The sequence below is a fragment of the Jaculus jaculus genome, chromosome 11, assembly GCF_020740685.1.
Source record: "Jaculus jaculus isolate mJacJac1 chromosome 11, mJacJac1.mat.Y.cur, whole genome shotgun sequence".
In the NCBI taxonomy this organism is placed as follows: Eukaryota; Metazoa; Chordata; class Mammalia; order Rodentia; family Dipodidae; genus Jaculus; species Jaculus jaculus.
The window spans coordinates 108,389,083-108,406,171 of NC_059112.1; the positions used below are offsets into that span (position 1 = coordinate 108,389,083).

At 49.1% G+C, this 17,089-nt stretch overlaps 1 protein-coding gene across 3 annotated transcripts; it reads left to right on the top strand.

The window, feature by feature from the left end:
• Positions 1-792: 792 nt before the first annotated feature.
• C11H16orf89 (chromosome 11 C16orf89 homolog) lies at positions 793-12,844 on the top strand. 3 transcript variants are annotated; one of them, XM_045161692.1, is made up of 8 exons: positions 793-992; positions 3,154-3,303; positions 5,009-5,159; positions 5,930-6,047; positions 8,804-8,939; positions 9,693-9,797; positions 11,494-11,580; positions 12,554-12,844. In XM_045161692.1, exons 1-8 carry the CDS (start codon positions 797-799, stop codon positions 12,682-12,684), a joined length of 1,074 nt encoding a protein of 357 aa, XP_045017627.1. In that variant the 5' UTR covers positions 793-796; the 3' UTR covers positions 12,685-12,844. The 3 variants fall into 3 exon arrangements, with proteins under 3 accessions (XP_045017627.1, XP_004673355.3, XP_045017628.1); XM_004673298.3 differs by having other exon boundaries at positions 12,557-12,844; XM_045161693.1 differs by lacking the exon at positions 3,154-3,303.
• Positions 12,845-17,089: the final 4,245 nt, after the last annotated feature.

A 17,089-nucleotide genomic window follows, 5' to 3' on the forward strand; every position in this document is an offset into this window, starting at 1 on the left:
GAGGAAAAAATAAATAATGAAAAAAATAGAAACAAAAAATCTGAGTGTGGCCACATATGCCTATAGTCCTTGTTCTGTAAGGAGCAGAGACAGAAGGATAGCTGGAGCTGAAAACTAGCAAGCTCCAGATTCAGCAAGAGTCTGTCTCAGGGAAATAAAGTAGAAGAGTGATGAGGGAGGACACCTGATGTCCTCCTCTGGCCTTCATATATGTGTGCGCACAGGATGTATGCATTGGTACACACACATGTATACACTACACACACATATGCCAAATAAATACTTAAGCAAATAAATATAAAAAAGACAAAGTGGCTAGGAATATAGTTCAGTTGGATCCCCAGAACTCACATAAAAGGCAGAGGGTGGTGATACATACTTGCAATCCCAGCACTGAAGAGACAAGAGACAGGAGGATCCCTGGGGTTCACTGGCCAGCCAGCCTAGCTTAATCTGTGAGCTCCCAGATGATGAGAGACCCTGTCTCACAAAACAAGGTGGGATGGCTCCCCTCTGGCCTTCACACACACACGTGCCCATGAACACCCATATGCACATATGTGAACTACAAGGAAGGGTTCCCAGCTCCAGTGGGCAGCCAGCAAACTCCACGTCCAGGAGTGGCCTGGCCCTGACTGTGGCCCTCTGGCTGTCCCCTGAATGCCTGCCCTGCCACTTTTCTGTAGATCTTAAGGGGAAAAAAGGGCGGAGGGAGAGGCGGGAACAGGGGGTGTGGAGGATCTGGGTGAGTGCCTGGAAGTGCTTCAGGGTGTGACCAGACACCAGCACATCAGCCATGGCCAGGCCTAGGCTGTTTCTGCTCCTGCTACTGACTCTGCCACTGCAGCCCTTGTCACTGCCATGGCCAGACACCACACACGGTGCCATCGCAGGCCTGATCCTGTCTGCGCTGGAGAGAGCCACTTCATTCTTAGAGCACAGGCTGCCTGAAATCAACCTGGATGGTGCGGTGGGATTTCAGGTTCTAGAAGGTATGTGAACCCGCCTCTCCAGGCCAGATGCTCGGAAAACCAGGCTGGCTACTTGCCCTGCATGGAACCCCAGGAGTTGGTAACCTCCTGTCCCCAGGATAGTTGGCTTTGACTGAGGAAGGAGAGCACTGGGGGCTCTTCCTGAGTGTGTGTGGGGCTCGGTTAGCTCTTACCAAACTTTCTATGGAAAGATACAAGACTTAAAAGCAACATGAGTCAAGATCTGGAAATTATTTTCTCAGAAAGAAAAGATTCCTTTGACAGCCCTTCCTGACACATCATAAACAAAGGGGGGCAGAGGGAGCCCCTCTAATGGGTACTTACTGGGGGGTTAATCCCTTTGCATAAGGGGGCTATAGACAAAATATGAATCCCCCAAGGCCTGGCTCTGATCTAGTTTCCTCCACCTCCAGCCAAAAGCAACTGAAAAAACAGTCAAGTGTTTGTTTAGCTTTGAAAGATATAAGATCCTCAGAGCGGGCTGGAGACAGGCCAAAGCAATGTACTCACAGAGGTTTGCACACACGCACCCTGCAGGCCACACTGCCACAAATGGCTAAGATCTCCTACCCTTAGTGTCTTCCTGGGCTTGAGCATTTGGTACCTACCAGTCCCCCTCTGACTTGCAATATAGCTCTCAGTCCACCCAGGCTCACCAGCAGATGGTAGAGCCTCAGCCAGTCTCCTTGAGGACCCACAGCCTCCCCTTGTGCTTTCTCTGCCCTTCCTCCCCCAGTAGCATTCTGTAGAGTTACAACCCAGCCCCACCCCACCCCCGACCAAGACTAGCATGAGACAGACATGCCCAGGTCTCCTTCATCCAGCCCCAGCTGTCTCCAACTCCTCCTCTGGCAACTAATACCATAACCCCACAGGCACTGTGCCAGGGGGCTCCAGTATACTTAGGGACCCACTGGTTCATTTGAGATGAGAGAATGCCTCTGACTTTCTTCACCCCTCCTCCGTGATTCTTCACAGAAAACAGACCCTATATCTCCTTAATACCGATGGCTAAACCAGACCATGGTGACTGATGCATGCCTGTAATCCCAGCACAGGGGAGGCTGAGGCAGGAGGGTCTCAAATACCTGAGCAACCTAGGGTACATAAGACTTTGTCTCAAAAATACACACACAAAGCTGGGTGTGATGGCACACACCTTTCATCCCAGCACTCGGGAGGCAGAAGTAGGAGGATCACCAAGAGTTTGAGGCCACCCTGCAACTACATAGTGAATTCCAGGTCAGCCTGGGCTAGAGTGAGACCCTACCTCAAGAAAACCAAAAAAAAAAAGCCATACACAAAGAAGACAGGAAGGAAGGATGCTGGGGATGTACCTGATCTGCAGACTGCTTGCCTAGCATACACAAAGCCCTGGGTTTGATCCCCGGCACAACATAAGCTGACAGTGGCAGTACATGCCTGTAATTCCAGCATTCAGAAGGTAGAGACAGAAGATCCCAGGTTCAAAATCATCCTTGACTATGTAGAGAGTTATAGGCCAACCTGGGATGCATGGTACCCTGTCTGAAAATGCTAAATCTTCACTATATATTAGCTCATTTAATCTTTACCCAGTTTTCCATGGAGGTGACAACTATTAACTTTCTCCATTTCACAGGTGAAGAGGTTAAATAGCATTTGCTGGTCACCCAATGAAAAAGTACGAGTCAGGACTTGAACTCAAGTCCACCTGTAGAAATCAAGCTCTTGCCACCACCTTTACACACACACACACCCTATGAGCTAGGTCAGACCCACAAAGGTCTCTCTGTTTTTTCTTGTTGTTGTTGTTTTGTTTTTCAAGGTAGTGTCTCGCTCTAGCCCAGGCTGACCTGGAATTCACTATGTAGTCTCAGGGTGGCCTTGAACTCACAGTGATCCTCCTACCTTTGCCTCCCAAGTGCTGAGATTAAAGGCGTGCGCCACCATGCCTGGCTCCAAAGGTCTCTTTTCTAATGACTCAGTAAGAGGCTGGGGATGTAGTTCAGTGGCAGAGCACGTGCCTACCAGGCACAGGGGCTTGGATTCCATCCCCAGCACAGCAAAACAAGCAAGCAATCATCCCAGGGACCGTTCTCCATGGTGTGAGTTATAACTGCCTTGGGTGTATCCTCATGTTTGATCATGAATGAATGACCTCTGCTCCCCCTTTCCCCAGTGCAACTCAGAGGTGTTCAAAGTAAGTGGGCACCTGATGCCCTGCTGCAGCCACTCAGCTTGCGTGCTGGGCAACTGGCCGACAAGCTGTTGGACCTCCTTCGGAGATCCATCTACTATCTGGAGCAGAGTGACCCCGTGTACCTAAGAGGTAACTGCAGGTGGGCCTACTGCAGAAAGGCAGTATCTGGGGTATTCACTGAAAGCTGGGCAGTGGGCAAGACAGGTCAGGATAGTCAACCCTAGTCACCAGGAAGCCACAGGTGACCCAGTCACTTCCTGGTTTCAATCCAACTTTCCCATCCTAGACCAGAACGGCAAGTCTGTGGTGGCCTGTCTCCAGGATTGAGATATCCAAAAGGCAACTTATTCTTTTGCACAGGACCCTTGGTGTTAGGCTAGCATCTCTCCTGTCCCTTTGTCAGCCTTGAGGGATCCTACAGAGACCCCCATACACACACAAACAGCAGTCTGGCAGGTGGGACCCTTCTCAGCCCTCCCTACCCCACTGCACTCACCAATCCTTGAGCATAGGTGCACGCGCGCGTGCGCGCACACACACACACACACACACCCTGAAGTAAGGCCCGTCCCCACTGTGCACATGAAGAGCATGATGGAGAGGCATGAATCACTAATACTGCCCAGCCTGGATCCTCCTAAGAAGCCCCTGGCTGCTCACTGATTTCCTATGAGCTCCATACTGTGCTACCCAGCCCAAAGGGTCTGGAACTTTCCATTGCTTCATGTTTCCATGAGATGAGATGGATTTAGGCAAAGCTGGCTCCAACACTGCTCCTATTAATTAGAAAAGATATTCTGATTTTGTTTTGTGGTTTTAGAAAAGAACTGCTGGGGCCAAGCAGGGTGGCACATGCCTTTAATCCCAGCACTTGGGAGGCAGAGGTAGGAGGATCGCCATGAGTTTGAGGCCAACCTGGGACTACAGAGTGAATTCTAAGTCAGCCTGGGACAAAATGAGACACTACCTTGAAAACCTACAAAAAAAAAAAAAAAAAAAAATCTGGGCCTAAGGCTGTAGCTCAGTTGGTACAGTGCTTGTCTGGCATGCACAAAGCCCTGAACTTGGTCCCAGGTCTGTGCACGATCAGGCACAGCAGCACAAACCTGTAAGTCCAGCCCTCAGGAGGTCAGGAAGCATCAGGAGCACGAGTATCAGTTTAAGGCTAAATAGGGAGTTAGAGACCAGCCTAGGATGCCCAAGACCTTGTCTAGAAAAGGAAGAAGAAAGGGGGCTGGAGAGATGGCTCAGCAGTTAAAGGAGTTTGCTTGCAAGCCTGATAGCCTGAGTTCAGTCCCCCAGTACCCACGTAAAGCCAGATGCACAAAATGGTGTATGCCTCTGGAGTTTCTCTGCAATGGCAAGAGGACTTGGTGCACCCAATCTCTCTCTCTCTCTCTCCAAAAAAATAAATAAAAATGTTTACAACCAAAACAAAATATTTACAAAAAGAAACAGAAGCCAGGCACATGACTTTAATCCCAGCACTCGGGAGGCAGAGGTAGGAGGATCACCATGAGTTTGAGGCCACCCTGAGACTACATAGAGAGTTTCAGGTCAGCCTAGACTAGAGTGAAACCTAACCTCGATAAAACAAAAAATAAATAAGTAAAAGAAGAAGAAAGAGGGAAAGGAAGGGGAGGGAAGGAAAAGAAAAGAGGAACACAGCACCTGAAGTGATTCAAACTCAGTGTCCACCCAGCAAGCAAAGCTCACACATAGCTGGCTGTGGCACAGCTCCAAGAACAGGGCACCCACTTCCTGGGCTGAGTGGTGACCAGGGGTGACTTGGCTCCTGGCCACTCCCCACGCCTTCCACTTCTCCCCCCTGCAGAGTTCCAGCCAAGCATTCAGCAGGGCTTTTGGAAGCTGCCTCAGGCCTGGACGCGTACCAACACCTCCTTGGTCTACCACTGGCTGGAGCTCCTGGACTCATTTTCAGAGGAAAGTAGTGATGCATGCCTGGTGCAGCTGCTGGGGACCGGGTGTGTCCACTACTTCCCCCACTAGCTGAAAACCCCGAAGTTACCCCACCATGCACCCCTGGCCACATCCAAGGCTTTGTGCAAAAGCAGATGCAAAGCATTCCGCCTCCCTCTCTCGCGGTGGGGGGGGGACTGTTTGTACACTCAGGGGTCCAGGAAGGCAGGACTAAGCCTAGTCTGCTCATTTTCTTCTGCAGCTGGTGGGTTTGCAGCATAGCCCAGGGCACCCCAAGTTATGGGGTGGGAGTGGGGACGGAATATGCATGTATGCATGGGGTGGTCTATCCTCTCAGCATCCTTCAAAGGAGAGCCAAACCACAACTGACCTACAGGGGGCTATGCCCTCCTTTCCTAGGGCAGTACTGTCACATGGGGTATGAGCAAGAATGTTGGGCCCAGCCCCCGTCTGGATCCTCGAGATAGGAAACAGGTCACTTGAGAGCTCTGTGGAGGAATAGGAAGTATCAACCCCCAGTGGCTGTCCAAGGTCAGCGATTTCAAAACCCAAGACACAGCCTGGTATGGAGGCACACACTATAATCCTAGCATTTGGAGGCTGAGGCAAAAAGATAGTCATGAGGTCAGCCTGAGCTACAGAATGAGACCATGTCTCAAAATAAAACCAGAACAGGTTCTAGGATACTGTATTGTATTTGATAACCCCTGTGCCCAGCCACAAACCTCCCAGGTGTCCTAACAGTCACTGGAGAAAGCTCACAGGGGAATGCACATGGGCACCACCCTCATCGGCATGAGCTTGCTTCCTCCAGGACCGACGGTGACCAGCCCTGCAGGCTCTCAGACTTTTGCAAAGCACTCATGACCAAGCCCAGATGCTCAGGATACAGCCTGTCCCACCAACTGCTCTTCTTCCTCTGGGCACGAATGGTAAGTGGCCAGTGGGAAGGAGAAGCCCATTTTCTCCCAGCGTGAGGCAAAGGCCAGCCAGGTCAAAGGCCTTCACGTCCAGTAGCACCTAGCTCCCAGTCGGAGTGCAGTGCTGGGTTAGCATTTACAAATGCCCCTACTATAAGACACTTCCTAAGCAAGACAGAGTCCTCTAATTCAGATGCTACAGCCTCTCCTTTGTGGAAGAAGACTTGAGGTTCAGAAAAGCTAAGCTAGGGCTGGGGAGGTCAGCTGGTAAAGACCTTGCCTCTCAAGCACAGTTGAATCACTAGAATCTGTGCAGAAAAACAGTGGGAACCTACTTGGTACATGTGAGTGAAATGGAATTTTATTAAATGGCTTGCCCCTCCATAGATCAGTATTTGGGGAGGGGCAGGGAAGGTTCGAGGTATGGTTTCACTCTAGCCCAGGCTGACCTGGAATTCACTCCATATATAATCTTAGGATGGCCTTGAACTCACAGCCATCCTCCTACCTTGCTGGGATTAAAGGTGTGTGCCACCATACCAGGCTACATAGACCAGTAATTTAAAACGACTTTTCCAACCCCTGCCTCTTCCTCTCTCCCAGCAATTTATGAAATTCCTTTTTATTCTTCAGAATTTCTGTGTCTAGTTTTAAAAAGTTGCCTCTTTAAGAGACTAGTTGGAAAGAGAGATTTAGTGGAGGGGATTTAGTGGGAGCAGATTATGATCATGTTGTATTGTTTATATTTCTGGAAGTTATCAATAAAAAGTTTTTTTAATTTTTATTAGCATTTTCCATGATTATAAAAAATATCCCATGTTAATTCCCTCCCTCTCCCCCTACACTTTCTCCTTTGAAATTCCATTCTCCATCATATTACCTCCCCATCACAATCATTGTACTTACATATATACAATATCAACCTATTAAGTACCCTCTTCCCTTCCTTTCTCTTCCCTTTATGTCTCCTTTTTAATTTACTGGCCTCTGCTACTAAGTATTTTCATTCTCACGCAGAAGCCCAGTCATCTGTAGCTAGGATTAGCTAGGATCCACATGTGAGGGAGAACATGTGGCGCTTGGCTTTCTGGGCCTGGGTTACCTCACTTAGTATAATCCTTTCCAGGTCCATCCATTTTTCTGCAAATTTCATAACTTCATTTTTCTTTACTGCTGAGTAGAACTCCATTGTATAAATGTGCCACATCTTCATTATCCACTCATCTGTTAAGGGACATCTAGGCTGGTTCCATTTCCCAGCTATTATAAATTGTACAGCAATAAACATGGTTGAGCACGTACTTCTAAGGAAATGAGATGATTCCTTCGGATATATGCCTAGGAGTGCTATAGCTGGGTCATATGGTAGATCAATCTTTAGCTGTTTTAGGAACCTCCACACTTATTTCCACAATGGCTGGACCAGATTGCATTCCCACCAGCAGTGTAGAAGGGTTCCTCTTTTTCCACATCCCTGCCAACATTTATGATCATTTATGTTCATGATGGTGGCCAATCTGACAGGAGTGAGATGGATTCTCAATGTAGTTTTAATCTGCATTTCCCTGATGACTAGTGACGTAGAACATTTTTTTAGATGCTTATATGCCATTCGTATTTCTTACCTTGAGAATGCTCTATTTAGCTCCGTAGCCCATTTTTTGATTGGCTTGTTTGATTCCTTATTATTTAACTTTTTGAGTTCTTTGTAAATCCTAGATATTAATCCTCTATCAGGTATATAGCTGGCAAAGATTTTTTCCCATTCTGTAGGTTGCCTCTTTGCTTTTTTTCACTGTGTCCTTTGCAGTGCAAAATCTTTGTAATTTCATGAGGTCCCAGTGATTAATCTGTGGTTTTATTGCCTGAGCAATTGGGGAATAAAAAGTTTTAAAAAATAATGGTTGGGCATGGTGGCGCACGCCTTTAATCCCAGCACTCAGGAGGCAGAAGTAGAAGGATCACCATGAGTTCAGGCCAGCCTGAGACTACATAGTGAATTCCAGGTCAGCCTAGACTAGAGTGAGACCCTACCTTGAAAAACCAAAAAAATAAAATGGGGATAATGACGTTTTTATTTTTATTTTTTTAAATATTTTTTGTTCGTTTTTTATTTACTTATTTGAGAGCGACAGACACAGAGAGAAAGACAGAGGAAGAGGGAGAGAATGGGCGCGCCAGGGCTTCCAGCCTCTGCAAACGAACTCCAGACGCGTGCGCCCCCTTGTGCATCTGGCTAACGTGGGACCTGGGGAACCGAGCCTCGAACCGGGGTCCTTAGGCTTCACAGGCAAGCGCTTAACCGCTAAGCCATCTCTCCAGCCCGATAATGACGTTTTTAAAAGCCAAACATGGTGACACACACTTGTAATCTCAGTGCTGAGGAGGCAGAGACAGGTGGATCTCTTGGGCGTGTTGGCTCAGCTCCAGGACAACTGTCTGTCTCAGAAAGAGGTAGATTACATTACTAAGGAATGCACCCAACTTTGTCCTCTAGCACCCCTCCACACACACATTTTTATGAAGGAGGGAAAGGAGGGAAAGAAAAAGGGAGGGAGAGAGGAAGGGGTAGTTTAGTAGGCCCAAGTCACACAGCTCCTGGGTGACAAGCCAGAACTTAAGGCCAGCTCTTTCTGACGGGTGACAGAAGGTGGAAGGACCTTCCCCTGACCCAGCACTGCAAGGCCATCTCAGAACTGCCAGTCTTCCTGTAACTGAGCATGTTTCCTTCACGCTGACATCTTTTTCTCTGGCTGTTCATTCCCCAGCAAGGATGCACACAGGGACTGTTCCGCCAGAGCCAACACTACATCAACCTCTTCTGTGCCAACATGATGGACCTGAACCAGAGAGCCGAGGCCACTGGGCTCTCCTATCCCGCCCAGGATCTCTTCATGGAGAACAGTGCGCCTGGCCTTCTGCCCTCAGGCTAGAGTGTTGGGTGTTCATGAGTGGGGAGGCAATGGACTTACACGGGTGCACACAGGCACATGCAGGGTTAGCAGGTTAAGAAAGTAAAGCTACAAGGTGGCTCAGTTTTTGAACTTCACATAAACAACCTGGGCGGGGTGGTGTACGCCTTTAATCCCAGCACTTGGGAGGCAAAGGTAGGAGGATCGCCTTGAGTTTGAGGCATGAGACTGCATGGTGAATTCCAGGTCAAGCTGGGCTAGAGAGAAACCCTACCTCAAAAAAAAAAAAAAAAAATGGAAAACTCATAGCATAAGTATATCCCAAATATCACATGGGATATACTTGTACTAAAATTGTTTCCATTGCTTACTACAACTTCAAATACCACTAAATATCATGGATCCTGTCACTCTGACTGCTCTCTGCCTCAAGGCTGATTCAGCAAGTGAAAGCTCTAGACTGACCAGTTGGCTGGCAAACAGACCCCAGAGTCTCAGATATGAGGCAAAAGGGAATCCCTAAGCAGCTGCTGCTTTGCTAAAGGGTCATGACCCCTTCACCAACCCTGAGATCTATCCAGAGGAGAAGGACCAGGGCCTGGGAGCCTCTAGTGGCTAAGGAAGTCCTCCAGCCCTGGCCTCCTGGAGCTGCCTCACCCAGCAAGAGGGGGTATTGAGGTGGTGGCCCCAGGGAGGGGAGGATGTGGGGGCAGGTTTGCTGAGTGACTTCCATGTGTGCTTACAGTCATGTTCTGTGGTATGGCTGGCTTCTCTGATTTCTACAAGCTCCGCTGGCTGGAAGCCATTCTCAGCTGGCAGAACCCACAGGTGGGATGCTTCGGGAAGCCTGGTGAGTGGTGTGTCTGCCCCGGCTGGGAGTGCCAGGGGGTGGGGCCTGAGAACAGGATGAACTGGTGTTGGGCACTGACTGCACATTGTAACAGGCACATGAGCACACGTGTGCACGTACACAGAGGTGGGAATGGGCTTCGGACTTTGGGAGTCCGAATTTGGCAAGGGTGGACTCAATCCTGTGGGGAGATGTGGCTCCCTACACCTGCATTAACAAACCCATTCCTCTGGTGAGCACTGACTGAGAATTAGTGGATAAATGCACCAGACACCATCTCAGCTAAGCAGAATGGAAAAAGTCAAAACAGAGGGAAAGGGCCAAAACCCCTGAGCAAACCAGTAAGTGAAATTATGACAAGTTCTGCGGAGGCGCTTCGGAAGAAAACCAGGCTAAGGGATAAGAGAACACTGGACATGGGTCTTTAAGGAAGGTGATCAGGGAAGACCTTTGGGAGAAGATAGCATAGCAGAGGGTCAGGAAGGCTGAACCAGGCCTTCTAGTCATGTGACATGGGATGGAAGTTTGTCTTTGGGGTAAGTCTTTGCTCTCTGAGCCTCAATCTCTCCATCTACAAATAAATGATTGCAAACATTGCCAACCTTCCTGAGCATGAGAGGAATACCCGAAACACCCATGCAAGCTGCTCAATGTGTGCCAGCCACAGGACAGGCTCCCAGGAAATGCTGACACCCTACTGAGAAGCTTGGGGTCCTCAAAGCAGCAAACACCTCTGACATAAAAGAGAAGCTGGGGAGCTAAAGATGCAGCTCAATCGGTACCGGGTTTTCCTAGCATGCCTGAGGCCCTGGGTTCAATCCCCAGCACTTCATAGACCAAGCAGGTAGTGTGGTAGAAACAGGAGGATCAGAGGCTCAAGGTCATCTTTGACTATGGACCGAGCCCAGCCTGGGGTACATGAGTCCTTGTCTATTGAAAATGAAACAAAGAAAGAAAAGACTGGGCTTGGTGGTGCAGGCCTAGCTACTCACAAGGCTGAGGAAGGAAAATCAAAAGTTCAAGGCAGCCTGGGCCATGGAATGAGCTCCAGGCCAGCGTGCACAACTTAGTGAGACCCTATCACAAAAAGGGAGGTGGGGTGGAAGTGGGGGCTGGGGCTATAGCTCAGTGGTAGAGTATTTGCCTTACACATATGTACAAGACCCTAAATTCAACCCCCAGTAGTACAAAGGAGGAGGAGAAGAGTGGTTTTAAAAACAACTGATTTACAATGGCTCAGGCCTGTTATACCATATAATACCAGCACTTGGGAAGATGAGGCAGGAGGCCTGCTCTGAGTTTGAGGCCATCCTGGACAGCACTGTGACTTCCAGCCTGCCTGGGCTATAGAGTGAGGCCCTTCTCTAAAACAAAACAATAAATTGAAACAATTTGCAGAGTACAGGTTCAGCCCCCCACACTGACAGATTGAGCAGTCAGATGTGGCAGGCCCTTGCACTTCTCTCCAGCACCTCTAGTGGTTCTGATTTAGGGGAGTGGAAAGCACATTTGAGAAGCCATCAGCAGAGGACAGATGTGGCCCTGCAGGAGGATATGCAAACAAGTGAGGAGGAAACCTCTAGACTAGGCTTGGTGTCCACAGAGAAGACCTGAGTCCCTTGAGGGGCGCAAAGGGAAAGAGGCTCGTCAGTGGTGAAAACTCCCCCTCAGACGGTCACCTGTGGCTCTTCTCCAGCTGACAGGGATGAAGAACCCCAGGAGGCCATTCCACTTCGGCAGGGCATTCTGCGAAGAGTGAGGCGGCGGGAAAAACTGTTCACAGGTGATGAAGTTGCCTACAGGCCTACTCACAAATTTCCCTAGAGAGGCCTACACCACCTCATTCCTCCCACCTCCCAGCACTGGGTCATAAAGCCTAGGGCCTTGGCCATCCTAGATGAGTACTCTGTCCCTGACTATATCCCCAGTTCACTCTCATCTAAGTTTTCCCTCAAGAGAAAAGGGCCTGAGTCCCTGAAGAGCCCCAGCTTCCAGGGCCTTCTTGTTTGGGGGTATGGAGGGAAGGGTCAGCATCCCTGGCCATCTTCTCTTAGAAAGTGGAGAATCTTGGGCTGGAGAGATGGTATAGTGATTAAGGCATTTACCTGTGAAGCCAAAGGACTCAGGTTTGATTCCCCAGGACCCTTGTAAGTCAGATGCACATGTGTCTGGGGCTCATTTGCAGCAGCTGATGTGCCCATTTTTTCTCTCTCTCAAATAAATAAAATTTGGAAAGTGGGGGATCTAAGCCAGGTGTGGGTGGTGAATGTCTGTCATCCTGCATGTAGGACCCAGAGGCTGGAGAATCATAAGTTCAAGATTATCCTCAGTCTCAAGTAGTGATTTTGAGGCTAGCCTGAGATATATGCCACCCTGTCTCAAAAAAATGGGGCTGGAGAGGTGGCTTAGTGGTTAAAGGCACTTGCTTGCAAGGCCTGATGGTCCCACTTTTATACCCCATCCGGGTACTGGTGTGCAAAGTGGCACATGCATCTGGAGTTCATTTGCAGTTGACAGGAGGCCCTGGCATGCCCATTTTTTTTTCTCTTTCTCTCTTAAAAAACGACCACAAGGCAACATTGGGAGGAAGGTGGGGCAGCTAGCTCACAGAGCAGATGTCTAACCGCCAGCAAGGAGGGGATGCAGGGGCAGTGATGCACCCACACAGTGCCTGGATGTTGGCAGGGGTGACCTCCACGACTCGCGAGGGGTTGTGTTAACAAAAGGCCACGTTTGGTTCTGGGTCTTCTCTCCAGCAGACGGCTGCTCCTGTCACAACACAGCCACTGCTGTGGCGGCACTGGGCGGCTTCCTCTACGTCCTGGCAGACTACCCCCCGCAAACGGAGAGCCACACTCGTCCACAGTCACTACGGGGCGGCCGCTGAGATGCTGCTGGAGGATGGCAGGCCCCTCACGGCTACTCCTTAGATCCTGGAAGCTGGGGCCACCTGCCGGGCAGGAAGCAGCTGTGGTGGGAAGCAACCAGCCACAACACGGCAGCACAGACTGTGCCTGCCTGGAAGCCTGCAGGGAGCAGGAGGCGCTGCGGGGGGAGGGGGCGGGGTGGGTGTGCACAGAGAACAAAGTAAAACTGATCAGAGCTGACGCATCGTGTATGTGTGTTCATATGCATATAGTGCGCCTGCGGGCACGTTGGGAGGCCAGAGGTAAGTTATTGGGTGTCTGTGGCACATGCAAGGTCTCTCACTTGAACCCAGAGCTTGCTTATTTGAGTAGTCTAGCTAGGCAGCTTGACCAGGGATCCTATCTCCACCTCTGGAGCCCTGAGATAACCCACAGGCCACCAGACCTACCCAGCATTTACATGAGTGCTAGAGATCCTGACATGGGTCCTCACGTGTGTGGGGCAAATGACTTACCCACTGAGCTAGCTCCTCAACCCCATGTGACACATCTTGACACGTAGCCAAGGTTGGCCTCAAACTCAAGATCCTCCTGCCTCTACCTCTGGAGTGCTAGGATTACAGTGTGCACCACTACACCCCACTGGGAACTGAGTATTGTTTCTTTTCAATATTTTATTTCTATTTATTTGAGAAAGAGAAATAGGCAGAGAGAGACAGAGACTGAGAATGGGCACACCAGGGCCTCCAGCCGCTGCAAACGAACTCCAGATGTGTGTGCCCCCTTGCGCATCTGGCTTACTAAGGTCCTGGGGAACTGAACCTGGGTCCTTTGTCTTTGCAGGCAAATTCCTTAACCGCTAAGCCATCTCTCCAGCCCGATTATTGTTTCTTAACCTTAAGGACACTTTTGGGTAACTTCTGTCTCTGTTTTGAGTTGCCAATCCCATTCAGTGTAATTTCTGAATGGACCCATCGTCTTTGTCTGTTTTCTGTAACTGTAACAGAATAGCAGAGCATGGGTGATCTATAAATAATGGAAGTTTATTTGCCCTACAGCTCTGAAGTCTGGGAACTCCAGGAGCATGGTGTCAGCGCTGGGTGAGGACCTGCGTGCTGCTAAGTGGCATGGTGGCAGAACAAATAGCATGCAAGGGACAGAGGAGGTGACGGGGGCTAGACTCAAGACAAGCCCGGTGTCGCCGTAAGCAGCCCACTCCCAGCGAACAGCAGGAGTCCTTCCAGGAGGATGGAGCCCTGGACCCGGTCACCTTTTTCTTTTTTTATCGTTTGTGTATGTAAATGGGCACACCAGGATCTCTTGTTGCTGCCAGTGACTGCTTATCCTGCTTTGCATGGATAGCTGGAAAATGGACACAGGCCAGAGGCTTTACAAGCAAGTGTCTCTAACTGCTGAGCTGTCTCACCAACCCCATTCGCCTTCTTTATTGAGGCAGGGACTTTCACTGGAACCAGAGCTCACCTTCAGCTATCCCAGGGATCGGCCTGTCTCCACTCCCCAAGATCTAGGACTACAGGTAGGTCACCACTCCTGCCTGGCATTTATGTGGGTTATGAGGATCCAAACTGGTTCTCAGGCTTGCAACTCTAGTGCTCTATCCATGGAGCCGTCTCCCCACCCTCCCACCCCACTCACTTCTCATCAGTCCCACCTCAACTTTATATTGGTTTGGTTTGGCTTTTGTTTTGAGACAAGGCCTCACATTGGCTTTGAACTCATAGCAATCCTCCTGCGTCAGCTTCCCAGTGCTGGGATTACGGTTGTGCACCCGCACACCCAGCCTAAGGCCCCACCTCTTAATTCTGTAAGAGTGGTAGTTCTGCTGTAGCATGAGTCTAAGTGGGGAACTTCAAACAGTGGTGCCCACACAGGAGCCAGGAAGCCTGTCCACCCAGATGCCAGCACTGCAGCCCTAGTGGTGGGAGAAGCAAGCATCTCAGAGAGCAGCCTGTGACTTGAGAGGCAGCGCAAGCTGATCTTTTAAATTAATTTATTTATTTTATATGACAGAGAAAGAGGCAGAGAGAAAAAGAGAGAATGGACGCACCAGGGCCTCCAGCCACTGCAACCAAACTTCAAATGCATGCGCCACTTGGTGCATCTGGCTTACACGGGTCCTGGGGAATTGAACCTGAGTCCTTCGGCTTCATAGGCAAATGCCTTAACTGCTAAGCATCTCTCCAGCCCACATGCTCCCCCTCTTTTTTTGGTTTTTCAAGGAAGGGTCTCACTCTATTCCAGGCTGACCTGGAATTAACTATGTAGTCTCAAGAGTGGCCTCGAACTCACCACAATCCCCCACGTCTGCCCTCCCCCCCAGTGTTGGGATTGAAGGCAGGCGCCACCACCGCCATGCCAGCGTGTGGTGTTGTTGGTGTTTTGCTTCGTTCTTTTGGTTTGGTTGGTTGGTTGGTTTTTTGTGGTAGGGTTTTGCTCTAGCCCAGGCTGACTTGGAATTCATTATGTGGTCTCAGGGTTGCCGCAAACTCACAACAATCCTCCTACCTCTGCCTCTCCAGTGTGGGGATGAAAAGCGTGCGCCACAACGCCCAGCTGATGCACGCCTTTTAATCCCAGCACTCGGAAGGAAGAGGTAAGAGGCTCAATGGGAGTTGAAGGCCAGCCTCAGACTACATAGTGGATTCCAGGTCAGCCTGGGCCAGAGCAAGACCCTACCTCTAAAAAGGAAAAATAATGATATAACATTAATATCCCTCACATAGCCAGGTGTGGTGGTGCACAGCTGGAGTACTGGCACTTGGGAGGTAGAGGTGAGAGGATCAAGAATTTGAGGCCAGCCTTGGTTACAAAGTGAATATGAAGCCAGCCTAGGCTACATGAGACCCTGTGTCAAAAAGCCAAGAAATAGGGGCTTAGCGGTTAAGGCATTTGCCTACAAAGCCAAAGGATCCCGGTTCAACTTTCCAGGATTCACATAAACCAGATGCACAAGGGGGCGCACATGTCTGGAGTTCATTTCCAGTGGCTAGAGGACCTGGTGTGCCCATTCTCTCTCACTCTCCCTCTTTCTCTCTCAAGTAAATAAATAAAATATTTTTTAAAAGCCAAGAAATAATGATGGAGAATGGAATTTCAAAGGGGACAGTGTGGGGGGAGGAGGGAGGGAGAGAATTTCCATGGGCTATTTTTTTATAAACATGGAAAATGCTAATAAAAATTTTAAAGGAGATATAAAGGGAAGAGAAAGGAAGGGAGGAGGGTACTTAATAGGTTGGTATTGTATATATGTAAGTACAATGATTGAGATGGGGAGGTAATGATGAAGAATGGAATTTCAAAGGGGAAAGTGTGGGGGGGAGGTATTACCATGGGATATTTTTTATAATTATGGAAAATATTAATAAAAATTGTGAAAATTTTAAAAAGCCAAGAATTAGGGCTAGGGAGATGGCTTAAGTGATTAATGTGCTTGCCTGCAAAGCCTAAGGACCCACATAAGCCAGATGCACAGGTAGTGCATGCATCTAGAGTTCATTTGCATTATCTGGAGGCTCTGGCATTCCCATTCTCTATTTGCCTCTCTCCCCCTTTCTCATAAATAAATAAAGTATTTTTTTAGGTCTGGAGAGATGGTTTAGCAGTCAAGGCACTTGCCTGCGAAGCTTAAGGACCCAGGTTTGATTCACCAGTACCCACATAAGCCAGATGCACAAGGTGGCGCATGCATCTAGAGTTTGTTTGTAGTAGCTAGAGGCTCCGGCATGCCCATTCTCCATTCTCTCTCTCTCTCCCTCTCCCTTATCTCAAATAAATAAAGAAAGAAAATATTTTTAGGGCTGTAGAGATGGCTTAGCAGTTAAGGTGCTTGCCTGCAAAGCCTAAGGACCCAGGTTTGATTCACCAGTACTACATAAGGCAGACACACAGGTGGCACATGCATTTGGAATTCATTTGCAGTGGCTACATGCCCTAGAACACCCATTTTCTCTCCCTCTCTCTCTCTCTCTGTCTCTTTTTCTTTCCCTCTGTCTAATAAATAAATAAAATATAAAAATATTTTTAAAAGCCAAAGAATAAGTAAACAAAATTAAAATATCCCTTGCTCCTCCAGTGCCCTGGAAGTGTGACAGTGATCTTCAAACTCTCTCTCTCCAGCTAATCCTCTCCTCTTGCACCTGGGCACTTCCCACAATCCTTCTTAAATTGCCAAGCCCAAGGGACTATGCCTGTGGAGAGATGGCTCAGCAGTTAAAGCGCTTGCCTGCAAAGCCCAAGGATCCAGGTTCAACTCCCCAAAACCCATATAAGCCACATACACAAGGTGATGCATGCATAAAAGCGGCACGTGTGTCTGGAATTCGGCTGCAGTGGCTGGAGGCCCTGGCAGGCCAATTCTCATTCTCTTCTGTCTCTTTCCTTCTCTCATGAAGAAATAAAAATTTT

Excerpts from the sequence above, each read along its gene's own strand:
- C11H16orf89 (XM_045161692.1), top strand. The coding sequence starts at position 797 with ATGGCCAGGCCTAGGCTGTTTCTGCTCCTGCTACTGACTCTGCCACTG. Across the intron at positions 3,304-5,008 it reads TGACCCCGTGTACCTAAGAG|AGTTCCAGCCAAGCATTCAG; the intron begins GTAACTGCAGGT and ends TCCCCCCTGCAG. Across the intron at positions 11,581-12,553 it reads GCGGGAAAAACTGTTCACAG|CAGACGGCTGCTCCTGTCAC; the intron begins GTGATGAAGTTG and ends TCTTCTCTCCAG.